The sequence below is a fragment of the Leucoraja erinacea genome, unplaced genomic scaffold, assembly GCF_028641065.1.
Source record: "Leucoraja erinacea ecotype New England unplaced genomic scaffold, Leri_hhj_1 Leri_433S, whole genome shotgun sequence".
Taxonomy (NCBI): Eukaryota; Metazoa; Chordata; class Chondrichthyes; order Rajiformes; family Rajidae; genus Leucoraja; species Leucoraja erinaceus.
This window is the reverse complement of record NW_026576334.1, coordinates 99,782-117,781: the sequence shown is the minus strand read 5'-3', so window position 1 is coordinate 117,781 and position 18,000 is coordinate 99,782. Positions and strand designations below refer to the sequence as shown.

The following is an 18,000-nucleotide window of genomic DNA, read 5'->3' as shown; positions in this document are numbered from 1 at the left end:
GTGAGGGTATATTGCGCGGGAGGGTTAATAATTCTCAATCTGCTGCTGCCTGCCCGCTGAGTTAAAAAGTTCCCACGGTAGACTCACGATACACAGTGTATCGTGAGTCTTCTGTGGGAACCTTTTAACCCAGCGGGCAGGCAGCAGCAGATTGTCGCTCCCTTCAATTTCACCCCACCTACACCCCTCTGCTTCCCGGCCATGTGTGTGACCCCTTCCCTCTCCTCTCCAGCTCCTAATGGCGGATGAGGGGGCGCAGCTCGGGCTGTGGGCGAACTGCCACTTGTCGCTGTAGCGGTCCATCGGGGAGCGGGTTCCTGTTGGTCCTTACGTCTTTGGCCATCCCCCTGGACAGGAGCTGAGAGACGTCAGGACCACCAGAAGCCGCTCCCCGATGGGCCGCTGCGGCGACAAGTGGCAGTTCGCCCACAGCCCGAGCTGCGCCCCCTCATCGGGACACCGACCCCCAGGCCCACTGCAAGCATGGAGATCCCAGATCAGCAACTCCAGCCCAGCCCCGCTCCAACTCCAGAGGCAGAAGCTGATGGTGTGCAAAGTACGTCTTGTTCTTGGGTGGCGCAGCTCGGGCTGTGGGCGAACTGCCACTTGTCGCCGTAGCGGCCCATCGGGGAGCGGATTCCTCTGGAGTTGGAGGGACAGGGAGACACAGCGGCTTTTGAGAATGGTGGGCAATCACTTCCAAAGTTCTGCCCACACAGTCAGTACACCTCTCCTACACTTGTCTCCCACACTAAGATCATCTCGCAGAGAATGATCCCAGCCTAACCCTCCCTATTCTCTCCTATTCTGCAAGAAAAATTGAAGACTCAAACTTGCGATCGAGTAACTGCCGGGATCGAGGCGCAAACTCGTGACCTTGCGTATATGAGCCGAGCACTCTACCACTGAGCCAGCCGTTAAAATCTACGCTAAAAGTCTTCCATTACGAAAGCCGAAATATTCCAAATTACGAAAAGTGTCTGGTCCCAAGGCTTTCGGATAAAAGGTTGTGCACCTGTATATGTTTCAATAAGATCTCCTCTCATCCTTCTAAATTCCATAGTATACAAGCCCAGCTGATCCATTCTCTCAGCATATGACAGTCCCGCCATCCTGGGAATTAACCTTGTGAACCTACGCTGCACTCCCTCAATAGCAAGAATGTTCTTTCTCAAATTTGGAGACCAAAACTGCACACAATACTCCAGATTTACTGGACGACGCAATGAATACAAAGGCCGATTCAGCTAATTTAATATCATACTTGTATAACATCATCTTAAATATAGAAATAACACCATACGATAGAATTAGAAGAGACTGGCAACAAGAACTATAAAAATTTTGAAAGAGAGGTGGGATAAACATTTGTTATATGTGCACAAATGCTCGATTAATTTAAGACATATTTTAATCCAATTTAAAACCTTACATAGATTATATTACTCAAAAACTAAAATAAGTAAACGTTTTCCAAATGTCTCCCCCATCTGTGATAAATGTCTATCCCAAGAAGCAACTATAGCACATTCCTTTGTTTTTTGTATAAAAATCCAAAAATTTGGGAATTACATTTTTGAAATCTTCACAAAATTATTTAAAATAAAACTGAAACCGAATGCAGAATTGATTATTTTTTGAACAATGGAAGGCAGCCCTGACCTATCTGCCTCCCAAAAGAGCCTACTTAATTACAGTTTAATAATGGGGAAAAAAACTCATACTGAAATTCTGGAAAAACGCCCCAACACCAACAATAACGTCAGTCTGAAGAAGGGTTTTCGGCCCGAAACGTTACCTATTTCCTTCGCTCCATAGATGCTGCTGCACCCGCTGAGTTTCTCCAGCATTTTTGAGTACCTTCGATTTTCCAACATCTGCAGTTCCTTCTTGAACACCAACAATAAATATGTGGATTTAAAATATGTTCGAAATGCTACACCTGGAAGATATGAGATTCCTTCTAGCAGGCAAACCAGACCATTTCCAAAAGATTTGGTCTCCATTTATCGACATACTACAAGTACAAGATGCAACATAATTCTGAAAATAAATAGTTTCAGGACCTGGTCAGGAGGGAGGAAAAATACGAAGTTGGTATATCCCTTTTATCTCTTTTTTTAACTTTTAATATATCTTCTGTTTGCTTTTTCTCTTTTTCTTTTTCTATGGCTTACTTCTTAATTCTTTCTCGAATTTTTCGTGTTTAAGGGTCCCTTTTGATCACTCTTTCACACACTTACTATCCAATTTACTTTTCTGCTTTTTAAAGTTTAAAATATGAAGTGGTACAGGAAATGTATTATGTTATTTTTGGCTTATACTATTGTAATGTACACTACTTCTAATAAATAAAATTAAAAATAAATAAATAAATATTTAAACTTTAAAAAAAAAAAAAAAATACTCCAGGCAAATAATTCAGAGAGAGAGAGGGGGGGAAGAGATAGAGAGAGAGAGGGGGAGGGGGATGAAGAAAGAGGGAGATACAGAGAGAGAGAGAGGAAGAGAGGGAGGGAGGGAGAGAGCGAGAGGGAGAAAGAGAGGAAGGGGAGAGGGAGAGAGATTGGACTATTCAATGGATCATCAAGCTGTCTTCATTTTCTCCATCCTCTTCAGTATGTGCAAACGGTAGATGAACATTTTAAACCTATTTCTCCTCCCTCCCCTTCCTGTTTTTGGAGAATTTCAGGAAAGATGTCGTTAAGCTGGAAAGGGCGCAGAGAAGATTTACGAGGATGTTGCTAGGACTCAAGGGGCCTGAGCTACAGGGAGACGTTGGGGCAGGTTAGGACTCCATTCTTTGGAGCGCAGGAGAATGATGGGTGATCTTATAGAGGTGTATAAAATCACAAAAGGAATAAATCGGGTAGACGCACAGTCTCTTGACCACAGTAGGGGAATCGAGGACCAGAGGATATAGGTTTAAGGTGAGAGGGGAAAAGATCTTTGTAAATCTTCTCTGAGCCCTTTTCAGCTTGACGACATATTTTCTGTAACACGGTGCCAAGAACTGAACACAATCCTCAAATGCAGCCTCACCAACGGCAACTGCAACGTGACCTCCCAACTTCTATACTCGATACCTATTGTCTATTGCCTACTCTGACTGATGAAGGCCAATGTTCCAAAAGCCTTCTTGACCACCCTGTCCCATGGTGGCTCAGCGGTAGAGTTGCTGCCTCACTGCGCCAGAGACCCGGGTTCCATCCTGACCACGGGTGCTGTGTGTATGGAATTTGCACATTCTCCCCGTGACCTGCCTGGGTTTTTCCCGGGTGCTCCGGTTTCATCCCACACTCCAAAGACGTGGGGGTTTGTTGGTTAATTGGCTGAAATTGTAAATTGTCCCCAGAGTGTGTGTAGGATAGTGTTGGTGTGTGGGGGTCGCTGGTCAGCGCCGTCTCGGTGGGCTGAAGGGCCTTTTTCCGCGCTGTATTCCTAAACTAAACTAGTGAGTGAACGGGCGATCGCTGGTCGGCGTGGACTCGGTGGGCGGAAGGGCCTGTTTCTGCGCTGTAACTAAACTAGTGAGTGAACAGGCGATCGATGGTCGATGCAGACTCGGTGGGCCGAAGGGCCTGTTTCCGCGCTGTATCTCTAAAGTCAGCGGCAAGGTGGTACAGCGGTAGAGTTGCTGCCTTACAGCGCATATGTTTCTACATTTCTCTGATTCTCTCTCTCCACAGACTCTGGGCCCTTGGGTGTAGTCCTTGGCCGTGCCTCCTCCACCCTGGTGCTGCCTTGCTCTTGCTCCCTTCCCTTCTCGGGGTATCTAAATCTACATTTTATTAGTTATTTAAGTAATGATATCGGATGGAAGCTGCATACCAAATCTCGTTGCACGTATGTGCAATGACAATAAAAGATATTATTATTATTATTCCCTCCGTCCCAGACGGGGCCTACCGCCTCCAACGTCTTGATTTGGCCTGGTCAGTCTTCGGGTCTGAGTTAGGCCTAATCACTAGGAAGAAGCTGCAACTAGGGGAAGGTTGATAAGGGGAAGCCTGTGTTAGGCCCCATCGTTTGGGGAAGGCCCATTCCCAGGCAAAGTCGTCAATTAGGTCCCATCGCTAAGGGGAAACCTGTTTAGGCAGTGTTGCTAAGGGGAAGCAAGTTAGGCCCTGTAACAATTAGGCCCCCGCTGCCAAGCCCAGTCCTAAAATATGCCCTGTTGAGAAGGGGAAGCCTGAGTAAGGCCCCATTGCTTAGCAAAGGCCTCATTTGGGTACAATTACTAGGCAAAGGCCTCAACCAGGCCCTGTTGCCATACACAGGCCTCAGCCAGACCCCGTCGCTAGGCACAGGCCACATCCCGGACTACTCTCCAGGCCCCTGCTGATGACAGGCAGCGGCGGGGTGGTGAGGAGGAGCCTGGCTCCAGGACAGGCTTGGCGGGAGCCAGGGTCCCCAGGTCCGGAGACTTCTCCCTCCTCCTGTGCGGCGCCAGGCCCGGCGACTCTGGAACGTTTCGATGCCAGGCCTGGCTCGCCGGGTGCAGCCTGGACAAAGCCCTGAAGCTGCTGATGGTGGAAGGTGAAGCAGGCTTTAGGCTGCACGCGAGGCCCGGAGTGGCGTGGGAGGAGAACTAGGCCCAGAGGGGGGGGGGGGGAGAGGGAGAGGGGGAGAGAGAGAGAGAGAGAGGGTGGGAGAGAGAGGGAGCAAAAGACGGGTGTACAAATCTCTAATCTTTCCCCCCTTTTGGTCCTCTCTCCCCTTTGGAAAGGAAGACATTATTCTTGGTCGGGACGTCCTGAAACCTTCTCGTTACCCCTCTTCCTCTCCGCCCTCCCGTCCCCCCTCAAATGAGGCTGGAAGAGAGAGGATAGGGAACTGAGAAACCTCGCGGGAGAACGTTTTCGATCGGGGAGAGAGGCTTGGAATTGATGATCCACCTGGAGTCTAACCAAGGTGTCCACCTGGGGTACATATCTCTCCCGCGAAGATGCATCAACAGGGCCGTCCACCTGGAGATCGCCAGTGGTAAGTTAATCAGTTAGTGTCAATTAGGGGAGAGCGGAGGGGAGGGGAGGGGAGGGGGAGAAGAGAATGTATCAAATATTAGTTTAGTTGAGTTCCCGTGCTATATCTCTAACTAAACTAGCGTGTGAATGGGCGATCGCTGGTCGGCTTGGACTTGGTGGGCTGAAGGGAGAGAGAGAGGGGCGAGAATTTTGTCCCCCCGTCTCGACGATGTAACTTCCCAGCACTCTTGGTCACGTTGAACAGCGGGGAGACTCTGGCCAAGAAAACCTAATTATTTCCGTCTCAGGGAAACTTGGGGAGGGAGATTGTCGCTCGACCTTGAAGCCTTGGTCGTAGGCCTTCCTTAACAACAGTCAGCCTTTCATAGCAACAGAAGCCTGACGCTGGCAGGCCTTCCACGGCAACAGAGTCAGGCTTCCTAAGCAACATTGTAGGCCTTTCGTAGCAGCAGGAGCCTGATACCAGTAGATCTTCCTTCGCAACAGAAGCCTGTTGGCGCTAGGCCTTCCTTGACAACAGACTAGGCCTTCTCTAGCAATGGGAGCCAGACACCAGTATGCTTTACTTGACAGGCTCCGAGGCCCATAACATAGGCCAAAGCCCAGAGGTTGGGCCCGGAGCTTATAACACTGCCATGAGGTCTACAAAACACAGTCTCTAAGACCCAGAATGTAGGCCAAAGCACACAACATAGGCCCTGGGGCTTAAAATACGGGCCCGGAGTCTATAACACTGGCCTGGGGCCCACAACACCGGCTCGGAGGCCCACAACTTAGGCCTTAGCCTATAACACAGGCTCAGAGCCTACAACACAGCCCTGAGGCCTACAAAACACTGGCTTGGAAGGCCAGATCGTAGGCCAAAGCCGACAACAAGACCCGGAGCCTACAACACAACCCTGGGGCCTACGAAACATAAGCTCGGAAGTTCCAGAATTTAGGCCAAAGCCCACAAAACAGGCCTAAGGCCTAAAATACAGGCCCAGAGCCTATAAAACAGCCATGAGGCCTACAAAACACAGGCCCGGAAGCCCAGAACTTCGGGCAAAGCCTGGAACACAGATATGGGGCCTAAAAAGCAGGCCCGACGCCAACATACCAAGCTTCTGAACCAAAGAGCATTATTGAGAGAATTTTTTGTGGTTGCTTAGCGACAGATATATATTTATGTATTTTTGCTTGGAACTAAATGTTTAAGAGTGAAGCTTTTTGTGCCAAAAATCAGCAATTAGACGACGAAATGCATTAATAAAAGCAAAATAAAGCATGATTGTGTTAAATGTCTCTCTCTCTCTCCCCTCCCCCTCTTCCTCCCTCTCGTTCCCTCTCAATCACTCCCCTTTCTCTTCCCCCCTCTCTCTTTCTCCTCTCCCTCTGCCACATGCTCTAAATCTAAACTCGACAAGATAACGATATTCTATCTCCTGTTCATTTCTCTCCTCCCTTTCTCCTCTCTTTCCATCTCTTTATCTCTCCCCTCCTCTCTTGCTCTCCATCTCCCCCTCAGTCTCTCGCTCTCTCTAATCTCTCTCTCTCTCTCACTCTCCCTTTCTCTCTCTCTCTCTCTCCTCTCTCCCTCTCTCTCTCTCCTCTCTATATCTCTCTCTCTCTCCCTCTCTCTCTCTCCTCTCTCTCTCTCTCTCTCTCTCTCTCTCTCTCTCTCTCTCTCTCTCTCTCTCTCTCTCTCTCTCTCTCTCCTCTCTCGTCCTCCCTCTCTCTCTCTCTCTCCCTCTCTCTCCCTCTCTCTCTTACCCTCTCTGTCTCTCTCTCTCTCTCTCTCGTCCCCCCTTTCTCTCTTACCCTCTCTCCCTCTTCCCCCTCGCTCTTTCTTACACTTTCTCTCAGTCCCCCCTCTCTCTCTTAAATTATCTGTGCCCCTCTCTTAGTCCCCCCCTCTCCCTCTCTATTTGTGCCGCTCTCTCTCTCTCTCTGTCCTCTCTCTTACCTCTCTTGCGGTCTCCCTCTCTCTCTCTCACACTCTCTGTCCCCTCCATCTGTCGCCCTTCCCCTCTATCTCTCTGTCTTCTTCTCTCTCTCTCTCTTCTCTCTCCTCCTCTCTCTCTCTCTCTCCCCCTCTCCCCCTCTCACTCTCTTTCTTACTCTCTCAGTCCCCCTCTCCCTTTCCCACCCCTCTCTTGCACTCTCTCAGAGCCTGCCTCCCTCTCTCTCTCTCTCTCTCTTCCCCTCTCTCTCTCTCTCTCTCTCTCTCTCTCTCTCTCTCTCTCTCTCTTACTCTCTCTGTTCTCCCTCTCTCTCTGTCTCTCTCTCCCTCTCTTCCCCCTCTATCTCTCTGTCTCTCCCTCTCTATCTCTCCCTCTCTCACCTGTATTAGGTCTGTCTCTGCTTTTTGTCTCTAACAGTTGAGAGATAGACTGCCAAGTTAAAATCTCTTTTTAGTGCACGGTAACATTCTAATAAACTTTGGCTTTTGGTTTCTTTATCCCAATGTTCCAAATATGTGTCTTTCCAGTGTTTGATAATTTGGTTCATTGGGGATCAGTATTGATACGAGGCTGGTCAGGGTTTAACTGAATAGGGTTTAACTGAATAGAGATAGTTAGTCTCAGTACCAACTGGTACAGGGGACTCTTTTCTGGGCTCCCCTCTTGTGTTTGAAGGGCTTTAAACTGGAGGGTATCTGGGGGGCTAGATTTACGGTGATTCCAAAAATGTAGTGCTCTTTTCTGGATATTCATTATCCGTGGGTATCTGCCTAATTCTGCCCTACATGCGTTTGTTAGTGTTTTTCTTTGGATACGGAGAATGTTACATAGAAACATAGAAATTAGGTGCAGGAGGAGGCCATTCGGCCCTTCGAGCCAGCACCACCATTCATTGTGATCATGGCTGATCGTCCCCTATCAATAACCCGTGCCTGCCTTCTCCCCATATCCCTTGACTCCACTTGCCCCTAGAGCTCTTTCTAACACTCTCTTAAATCCATCCAATGATTTGGCCTCCACTGCCCTCTGGCAGGGAATTCCATAAATTTACAACTCTCTGGGAGAAAAAGTTTTTTCTCACCTCAGTCTTAAACGACCTCCCCTTTATACTAAGACTGTGGCCCCCTGGTTCTGGACTCGTCCAACATAGGGAATATTTTTCCTGCATCTAGCTTGTCCAGTCCATTTATAATTTTATATGTTTCTATAAGAACACCCCTCATCCTTCTAAACTCCAGTGAATACAAGCCTAGACTTTTCAATCTTTCCTCAGTCCCGCCATCCCAGGGATCAATCTCGTGAACCTACGCTGCACTGCCTCAATCACAAGCATGTCCTTCCTCAAATTAGGAGACCAAAACTGTACACAATACTCCAGATGTGGTCTCACCAGAGCCCTATACAACTGCAGAAGAACCTCTTTACTCCTCTACTGAAATCCACTTGTTATGAAGGCCAACATTCCATTAGCTTTCTTCACTGCATGATGTTGGTACCTGCACGGCAACTTTCAGTACAAGGACACCCAGGTCTCGCTGTACCTCCCCCTAACCTAACCCCGTTGAGATAATGATCTGCCCCCTTGTTTTTGCCGCCAAAGTGAATAACCTCACTATGTTCCGACAAAAATTCCGCATGCAGGGCCTCTGTTGTATGTTTTTCCTATTTACTATAACTATGGTGACTGAGCGCACCCCATATGTCACTACCATAAAGCGCAATAGGCTGGATTACATTGTCAAATATTTTAAGCCAGATTTTAATTTGAATTTGGATGTTGAAATCTTTTTATTGCATACAGAGCTCTTCGAGCTTTCTCTTTTAGTGCATTCACTGTCATATTGAAACTTCCTGATGCTGCAACAGTTCGACCAAGGTAAGTATAGCTCATAGTATGTTCGATAATGATACCATTGAGAGTAAATTTGTATTTATCTTCCTGGCATCTGGGTCTTTTCTGAAAAATCATGGTTGGTTTTCTTTAGATTTACTGCCAGGGCCCAATTTTGGCAGTAACATAGAAACATAGAAACATAGAAAATAGGTGCAGGAGTAGGCCATTCGGCCCTTCGAGCCTGCACAGCCATTCAATATTATCATGGCTGATCATCCAACTCAGTATCCTGTACCTGCTTTCTCTCCATACCCACTGATCCCTTTAGCCACAAGGGCCACATCTAACTCCCTCTTAAATATAGCATATAGTACTCATCAAGTAGGTCCAATTATTGCTGCAGTCCCTGTTCTGTGGGGGACAGCAGAACCAAGTCATCCGCATAAACCGGGATTTTACCTCTCCGTCGAGATAGGCCCAGCGCTGTGCTCTCTCTCTCTCTCTCTCTCTCCCTCTCTCCTCCTCTCTTTCTTTTCTCCCTCTCTCTCTCTCTCTCCCCCTCTCTCTCTATCTCTTTCCCTCTAACTCTCTCCCCTCTCTCTATATCTCTCTCTCTCTCTCTGTCCCTTTATCTCTCTCTCCCCTCTCTCTCTCTCTCTCCCTCTCTCTCTCCCCCTCTCTCTCTCTATCTCTTTCCCTCTAACTCTCTCCCCCTCTCTCTCTATCTCTCTCTCTCTCTGTCCCTTTATCTCTCTCTCCCCTCTCTCTCTCTCTCTCTCTCTCGCTATCTCTCTCTCCACACCCTCTCTCTCTCTCTCTCTCTCTCTCTCTCCTCTCTCTCCCCCTCTCTCTCTCTCTCTCTCTCTCTCTCTATCTCTCTCTCTCTCCCCCCCTCTCTCTCTCTCTCTCTCTCCCTCTCCCCCTCTCTCTCTCTCTCTCCCCCTCCCCCTCTCTCTCTCTCTCTCTCTCTCTCTCTCTCTCTCTCTATCTCTCTCTCTCTCTCTATCTCTCTCTCTCTCTCTCTCTCTCTCTCTCTCTCTCTCTCTCTCTCTCTCTCTCTCTCTCTCTCTCTCTCTCTCTCTCCCTCTCTCCCTCTCTCTCTCCCTCTCCTCCCTCTCTCTCTCTCCCTCTCTCTCTCTCTCTCTCTCTCTCTCCCCTCTCTCTCTCTCTCTCTCCCTATCTCTCTCTCTCGCCTCCTCCTTCCCTCTCTCCCCCCTCTATCTCTCTATCTCCCCCATCTCTATCTCTCTCTCCCCCTCTATCTCTCTCTCTCTCACTCCCCGTCTCTCTCTCTCTCCCCCCCCCCCTTCTCACCCTCTCTCTTCTCTCCCCCTCTCTCCCCCCTTTCACTCTCTCTGCCCGATAGGAGGATCTTTGTGGTACCTGTTCCTTTGTGATGTCGGGGGGGGGGGGGGAGAACCGGAACCTGCTCCCATTGGCCACTGGCGCGGGGGGGCTCTGATTGGTCGGATGCAAGGAGGGTCGGGACCTGGCCGCAGGTCACGTGAGGGATGAGGCCTCCGCTCAGCGCCGGGAGCTCGTGTGGGAACAGCCGCCGCCGCTGCTCGGCCCCGCGTCGTTTTCCCACCCTCTCTTTCCTTCCCTTCCCGTGGGCTTACCTGGGGGCGGGAGGTCATGGTGCAGTGTCTCTAGTCCTCTGACTGTAGCGCTCTCCTGACGACGGGAGGCCGCGGCGCACCATCTTTGTTTCGCTGATTAAGAAGGAACTGCAGATGCTGGAAAATCGAAGGTACACAAAAATGCTGGAGAAACTCAGCGGGTGCAGCAGCATCTATGGAGCGAAGGAAATAGGCAACGTTTCGGGCCGAAACCCTTCTTCAGACTGATAGGGGGTGGCGGGGAGAAGAAAGGAAAAAGGAGGAGAAAGGGCCCCCGAGGGCTGGGGAAGGGGAGGAGACAGCAAGGGCTAACAAACTTGGGAGAATTCAATGTTCATGCCCGCAGGATGCAGACTCCCTAAGCGGAATATGAGGTGTTGTTCCTCCAATTTCCGGTGTTGCTCACTGTGGCCATGGAGGAGGCCCAGGACAGAGAGGTCGGACAGGGAATGGGAGGGGGAGTTGAAGTGCTGAGCCACCAGGAGGTCAATTGGATTCTCGACTTGCAATTGGATCCTCGACTTCCTCATTCACAGACCACAGTCTGTTCGTATTGGTGGAAATGTGTCAGCCTCGATAACAATCAGCACGGGAGCACTTCAAGGCTGCGTGCTCAGCCCCCTGCTGTACTCATTCTATACCTATGACTGCGTAGCCAATCACAGTGCGAACTCCATCATCAAGTTCGCTGACGACACCACTATTGTGGGGCGTATCACTGATGGGGATGAGTCAGAGTATAAAAGAGAGATCGAGCAACTGTCCATATGGGGCCAGCGCAATAACCTGGCCCTCAACACCAGCAAAACCAAGGAACTGATTGTGGACTTTGGAAGGAGTAGGAGGGGGACCCACAGCCCCATTTATATCAACGGGTCGATGGTTGAAAGGGTCAAGAGCTTCAAATTCCTGGGGGTGCACATCTCTGAAGATCTTTCCTGGTCCGAGAACATTAATGCAATTATCAAGAAAGCTCATCAGCGCCTCTACTTCCTGAGAAGATTACGGAGAGTCGGTTTGTCAATGAAGACTCTCTCTAACTTCTACAGGTGCACAGTAGAGAGCATGCTGACCGGTTGCATCGTGGCTAGGTTCGGCAATTTGAGCGCCCTGGAGAGGAAAAGACTACAAAAAGTAGTAAACACTGCCCAGTCCATCATCGGCTCTGACCTTCCTTCCATCGACGGGATTTATCGCAGTCGCTGCCTCAAAAAGGCTGGCAGTATCATCAAAGACCCACACCATCCTGGCCACACACTCATCTCCCTGCTACCTTCAGGTAGAAGGTACAGGAGCCTGAAGACTGCAACAACCAGGTTCAGGAATAGCTACTTCCCCACAGTCATCAGGCTATTAAACCTGGCTCGGACATAACTCTGATTATTAATAACCATTTTCTGTTATTTGCACTTTATCAGTTTATTTATTCATGTGTGTATATATTTATATCATGGTATATGGACACACTTATCTGTTTCGTAGTAAATGCCTACTATGTTCTGTGCTGAAGCAAAGCAAGAATTTAATTGTCCTATACAGGGACACATGACAATAAACTCACTTGAACTTGAGGTAGGTTCTTGCGGACCGAGCGGAGGTGTTCGGCGAAACGATCGCCCAGCATCCGCTTGGTCTCACCGATGTAGATCAGCTGATCTTTGTTTCTCTGTCTGCAGCGGACCCTGTCTTTTGAAGGGCTCGGTGCAGCACCTCTAGTCCTCCGTGTGCAGCGCCCCCTAGCTGTGGGAGGCCGCTGCACACAGTCTCTAGTCCTCAGACAGCAGCGCCCCTGGTGGTAAGGAGGCATCAGTGCAGCGTCTCAGGGCCTCCGTATGCAGTGCCCACTGGCGGCGGGAGCCCCCTGTGCAGTGACCCTGTCGGTTGAAGGTCACGGTGCAGCGCCTATGGTCCTCCCTCGGATTGGCGGTGGCGTCAATGCGTCGGTTGTGGGGTGGACGATGTTGGGCAGGCGTATTGACGGCGGACGTGCGGGCGGCTCGACGCGGTTCCCGGATACTCAGTGTCCCCAGGTCGGTGGGGTGCCCCCTCACGCTGTCAGACGCCGCCTCACACCTCCCTTTCCCCTTCCCCCCCCTTCAAGCACTGGTAATGTTCACGCGTTAGTAATGTCCTGTTTGTCAGCTTGTTGTTGACCCTCTGCGTTCCCCTCCTGCAGGGTTTAGGTGCCGTTGCTGTCGACGGAGAGACGGGAACGTGAGCGACCATTGAGGGCAGCCAGGGTGACCTTGAGCCCCCCCCTCCCCATCTGCTCGGTGTGCGGGCTGAGCTTCCAAGGGCTGAGCTTCAATGGAGGATCACATGACGGGGCACAACAAGGAGAAGCGTTATGAGTGCGATGTGTGTGACAAGGCATGTGAGAGCCCAAGCCAGCTGGAGGCCCACTGGCGAGTGCACACGGGAGAACGCCCATTCGACTGCTCCGACTGTGGCAAGGACTTCAAGATGGCGAGTGACCTGAAGAACCACCGGCGACTGCACACGGGCGAGAAGCCTTATGGCTGCTCCACCTGTGGCAAGGGCTTTACCCGGTCGTCTGGGCTGCGGGAGCACCAGCGGGTGCACAGCAGTGAGCGGCCCTTCACCTGCTCCCACTGTGGCAAAGGCTTCAAGTCGTCCAGGGACCTGAAGGTGCACAAGCGCCTGCACACCGGGGAGCGGCCCTACACCTGCTGTGATTGCGGCAAGGGCTTCACCCGCTCCGACAGTCTGCTGGTGCACCAGCGCACCCACACCGGCGAGCGCCCCTACACCTGCGTCCAGTGCGGCAAGGGCTTCACCCAGTCCAGCTATCTGCTGTCCCACCAGCAGTTGCACGCCGGCGACCGTCCCGTCCCCAGCCCGTTGTGTGGAGAGCGCTTTGCCATGGCCTCACACGCCCTGTCTCACCAGCGAGTGCACACCAGTGGCAAGCCCTAAGACTGCCCGTACTGCGGTGAGGTGTTTGACAGCTCGCGTGCGTTGCGGCAGCACCGGCGGGCTCACGCCAGCGAGCGGCTGCTCCCACTGCGGCAAGCGTTTCAAGAGCGCACAGGGGCTGTGGGAGCACTAGCAGATACACACTAGTGAGACCCTTTAGAAACATAGAAACATAGGCAATAGGTGCAGGAGTAGGCCATTCGGCCCTTCGAGCCTGCACCGCCATTCAATATGATCATGGCTGATCATCCAACTCAGTATCCTGTACCTGCCTTCTCTCCATACCCCCTGATACCTTTAGCCACAAGGGCCACATCTAATTCCCTCTTAAATATAGCCAATGAACTGGCCTCAACTACCTTCTGTGGCAGAGAATTCAAGAGATTCACCACTCTCTGTGTGAAAAATGTTTTTCTCGTTTCGGTCCTAAAAGATTTCCCCCTTATCCTTAAACTGTGACCCCTTGTTCTGGACTTCCCCAACATCGAGAACAATCTTCCTGCATCTAGCCTGTCCAACCCCTTAAGAATTTTGTAACTTTTTGTGCGCTGAGTGGCAAGGGTTTCACCCACATTTCCAGCCTGTGGAAGCACCGGTGTACCAACAGCGGTGTACCTTCCCCTGCCCGTCCTGTGGTAAGTGGTTCACCTGCATTGACCACCTTATGGGTCCACATTGGCCAGCGCCCCTTCACCTGCCCGCTCTGTGACAAGACCTTTGCCCGCTCCGCCAGCCTGCTGGCACACCGCCATATGTGGATAGGCGCTGTTTAGATAGATATAAAATGATGGAAGTAATGGATTACGTTTCGACTCTTAAGTATCGACCCGAAACCTCACCCATTCCTTCTCTCCAGAGTAGTTTCCTGTCCTGAGTTACTCCAGCATTTTTGTAAACCAGCATCTGCAATTCCTTGTAAATTCCTTGTATTCAAACCATTCTGGTAAACCATCTTTGCACTTTCCCCAAAGCCTCCACATCAGTCCTGTAATGGAGTGACCAGAATTATATGCAATACTCCAAATGCTACCTGACCAATGTCTCTTAAAGCTGCACATATACATTCCTCTCCTTATCTCACACCCTTTTATCTCCTTATTTTCTCTCGCCGCTGTCACTTTACTCATCTGCCGTAAACCCCCTCATCTGTTAACATAGTGTCAATCTGAAGAAGGGTCCCGACCCGAAACGTCACCTAACCATGTTCTCCACAGATGCTGCCTGACCCGCTGAGTTACTCCAGCACTCTGTGAAACGTCACCTATCCATGTTCTCCACAGATGCTGCCTGACCCGCTGAGTTACTCCTGCACTCTGAAACATCACCTATCCATGTTTTCCACAGATGCTGCCTGTCCCGCTGAGTTACTGCAGCACTCTGTGATAGAATGAAACAGTGTGGAAACAGGCCCTTCGGCCCAACTTGCCCACACCGACCATCATGTCCCAGCTACACTAGTCCCACCTGCCTGCGTTTAGTCCATATCCCTCCAAACTCGTCCTATCCATGTACCTGTCTAACTGTTTCTTAAATGTTGGGATTGTCCCAGCCTCAACTACCTCTTCTGGCAGCTTATTCCATACACCCACCATCCTCTGTGTGAAAAAGTTACCCCTCAGATTCCTATTGTATCTTTTCCTCTGCACCTTGAACCCATGTCCTCTGGTCCTCGATTCCCCCACTCCGGGCGAGAGATTCTGTGCATCTAACTCAATTGTGTTCCGTGCAAGATTCCTGTATCTGCAGTTTCTTGTGTCTCCCTCACCTATATCCACCTATCACTTCTGAAGAAGGGTCTCAACTTGAAACGTTACCCATTCCTTGTCTCTAGAGATGCTGCCTGGCCCACTGAATTACTCCAGCATTTTGTTTCCACCTATCACTTGCCCGGCTTTGTGCAGCCCCTATCTCTCTTTTGCAGTTTCCTCCCCCCACCCTCTCCAATCAATCTGAAGAAGTGTCCTGACAAAACATCATCTGTCCATTCCCTCTAAAGCGGTGGCGGAACTCAGTGGGTCAGGCCGCATCTGTAGAGGGAAGGGAATCTGAGGCGACCACTCCCACCTCTCCTTTCCATCTTTCTCCCTCACCCCCATCACCAGGCTGGAAGAAGGGTCCTGACCTAGTATGTTCCCTGTCCATGACCTCCAGAGGTGCAAGTTACTCCAGGAGATTGTGTCTCTTTTTGTAAACCAGCATCTGCTGTTCCTTGTATCTACACTAAGGCCTGCTGAATCTCCTGGTTGCCAATCACTCCCCTTCCCACTCCCACACTGATCTTCTGTCCTGGGCCTCCTCCATTGCCAGAATGAGGTGACACGCAAACTGGAGGAACAGCACCTCATAACTTACAGCCCAATGACATGAACATTGCATTCCCCAAATTACTTTTTAGATTAGATTAGATTCCTTTATTGACATTCAGATCTTTCTGTCTGAATGAAATTTTGTTGCCTGCAGTCATACATACAATAATAAATAACAAAACATACAATCAACACAAATTAACATTTGTGGCAAAAACAGGAAAGTAGATTATTATCTAAATGGTAGCCGATTAGGAAAATGGGAGATGCAACGAGAACTGGGTGTCATGGTACACCGGTCATTGAAAGTAGGCATGCAGGTGCAGCAGGCAGTGAAGAAAGCGAATGGTATGTTAGCATTCATAGCAAAAGGATTTGAGTATAGGAGCAGGGAGGTTCTACTGCAGTTGTACAGGGTCTTGGTGAGACCACACCTGGAGTATGGCGTACAGTTTTGGTCTCCAAATCTGGAAGAACATTATTGCCATAGAGGGAGTGCAGAGAAGGTTCACCAGACTGATTCCTGGGATGTCAGGACTTTCATATGAAGAAACACTGGATAGACAGCTTGTACTCGCTAGAATTTAGGAGATTGAAGGGGGATCTTATAGAAACTTTAAAAATTCTTAATGGGTTGGACAGGCTAGATGCAGGAAGATTGTTCCCGATGTTGGGGAAGTCCTGGACAAGGGGTCACAGCTTAAGGATAGAGGGGAAATCCTTTAGGACCGAGATGAGAAAAACATTTTTCACACAGAGAGTGGTAAATCTCTGGATCTCTCTGCCACAGAAGGTAGTTGAGGCCAGTTCATTGGCTATATTTAAGAGGGAGTTAGATGTGGCCCTTGTGGCTATAGGGGTCGGGTATGGAGAGAAGGCAGGTATGGGATACTGAGTTGGATGATCAGCCATGATCATATTGAATGGCGGTGCAGGCTCAAAGGGCCGAATGGCCTACTCCTGCAGCTATTTTGTATGTTAACATCCACCACAGTGAGTTCACCAGGCACCTCCTCACTGTGATGGAGGCAAAAGTCTTAAAGTCTCTGTCTCTACCCTCCTTGTTCTCCCTCTGCGCTGAGGCGATCCAGGCTTCCGTTGTTGTGACCCCGCCGGATGATGGTAAGTCCAGCGGCTCAACCGAGCTCCGCGAACGGGCTGGTTCAAGCTCCGTGGCCCGGGGTGGTCGAAGGAGTCACCCCCCCCCCCCCCCCCCTCTTCCTAATCAAGTCCTGGAGTCTATCCTGACCCCATCTCTTTTTTCCAGCTTTCCCCCACTACTCCATCAGTCCAAAGAAAGGTCCAGACCCAACACATCGCATGTCCATTCCCCTCCAAAGTGCCGGTAGAATTCAGCAGGTCAGCCATCCGTGGTGGGAAACGGATGGAGAAGTGGTCCTAATATAAGCCCTCCTTGGCCCTGTCGAGGAGCAGATAATCAACAGTACCATCATCTTCTCAATCATACTGTACCCAAGTGAAAATGCTAAAGTGAGCCAAGCTGCACACAGCCGACTGCCCACAGTACTAGCTGGTTGCCACTGACCCAAAAACTTAAAGGCAATTTAAAGTGTTTTTTTTTAAGGAAAAACGTGAAGCATTTGTGCCTTACGTAACAAACTAGACCAAGTGCAGACCCGTTGGGTCTGTCCCCATAACGTGCGGTTGTGGGGGGGGAGGCGGCATGCAGCACCCCAAAATTTTCCCCCCCCCCCCCCCCCCCCCGCACTCACGCTAATGGAGGGAGAGAGAGAGAGAGAGAGGGGGGGGGGACGGAGAGAGAGGGGGGGAGAGAGGGAAGGAGAGGGGCGAGGGGAGAGAGAGGGAGAGAGAGAGAGAGAGAGGGGAGTGAGAAAGATATATATATTATGAAAGAGAGAGAGAGAGGGGAGGGGAGAGGGCGCGAGAGACGCGTAAAGAGTGTGTGGAGGGGGGAGAGGAGGGGGGGGGGGGGAGGGGGGGGGGAGGGGGGACGAGAGGGAGGGGGAGGAGAGGGTACAATCATACTGTACCCAAGTGAAAATGCTAAAGTGAGCCATGCTGCACACAGCCGACTGCCCACAGTACTAGCTGGTTGCCACTGACCCAAAAACTTAAAGGCAATTTAAAGTGTTTTTTTTTTAAGGAAAAACGTGAAGCATTTGTGCCTTACTTAACAAACTAGACCAAGTGCAGACCCGTTGGGTCTGTTCCCCCAACGTGCGGTTGGGGGGGGGGGGGGGGGGGGGGGGGAGGCGGCATGCCGCGTCACACCCCCTAACTATTCCCCCCCCCCCCTCCGCACTCACGCTAATTACCCCCTTTGATATTATATTAATATTATTAATTTGCTCCTTTGGATCAGTCAACCATTCGGGACCTTGTCAAATGCCT

At 50.4% G+C, this 18,000-nt stretch overlaps 1 protein-coding gene across 3 annotated transcripts; it reads left to right on the top strand.

Annotated features, from left to right (window-relative positions):
- Positions 1-353: 353 nt before the first annotated feature.
- On the top strand, positions 354-16,309 carry LOC129693816 (zinc finger protein 239-like). Of its 3 annotated transcripts, none has more exons than XM_055630572.1 (3): positions 354-556; positions 4,734-4,986; positions 12,561-16,309. In XM_055630572.1, the coding sequence occupies exon 3, from the start codon at positions 12,692-12,694 to the stop codon at positions 13,319-13,321; it is 630 nt and encodes a 209-aa protein (XP_055486547.1). In that variant the 5' UTR covers positions 354-556; positions 4,734-4,986; positions 12,561-12,691; the 3' UTR covers positions 13,322-16,309. The 3 variants fall into 3 exon arrangements, with proteins under 3 accessions (XP_055486547.1, XP_055486546.1, XP_055486545.1); XM_055630571.1 differs by lacking the exon at positions 354-556 and adding an exon at positions 3,688-3,771; XM_055630570.1 differs by lacking the exon at positions 354-556 and adding an exon at positions 3,689-3,771 and having other exon boundaries at positions 4,730-4,986.
- The last annotated feature ends 1,691 nt before the right edge of the window (positions 16,310-18,000 follow it).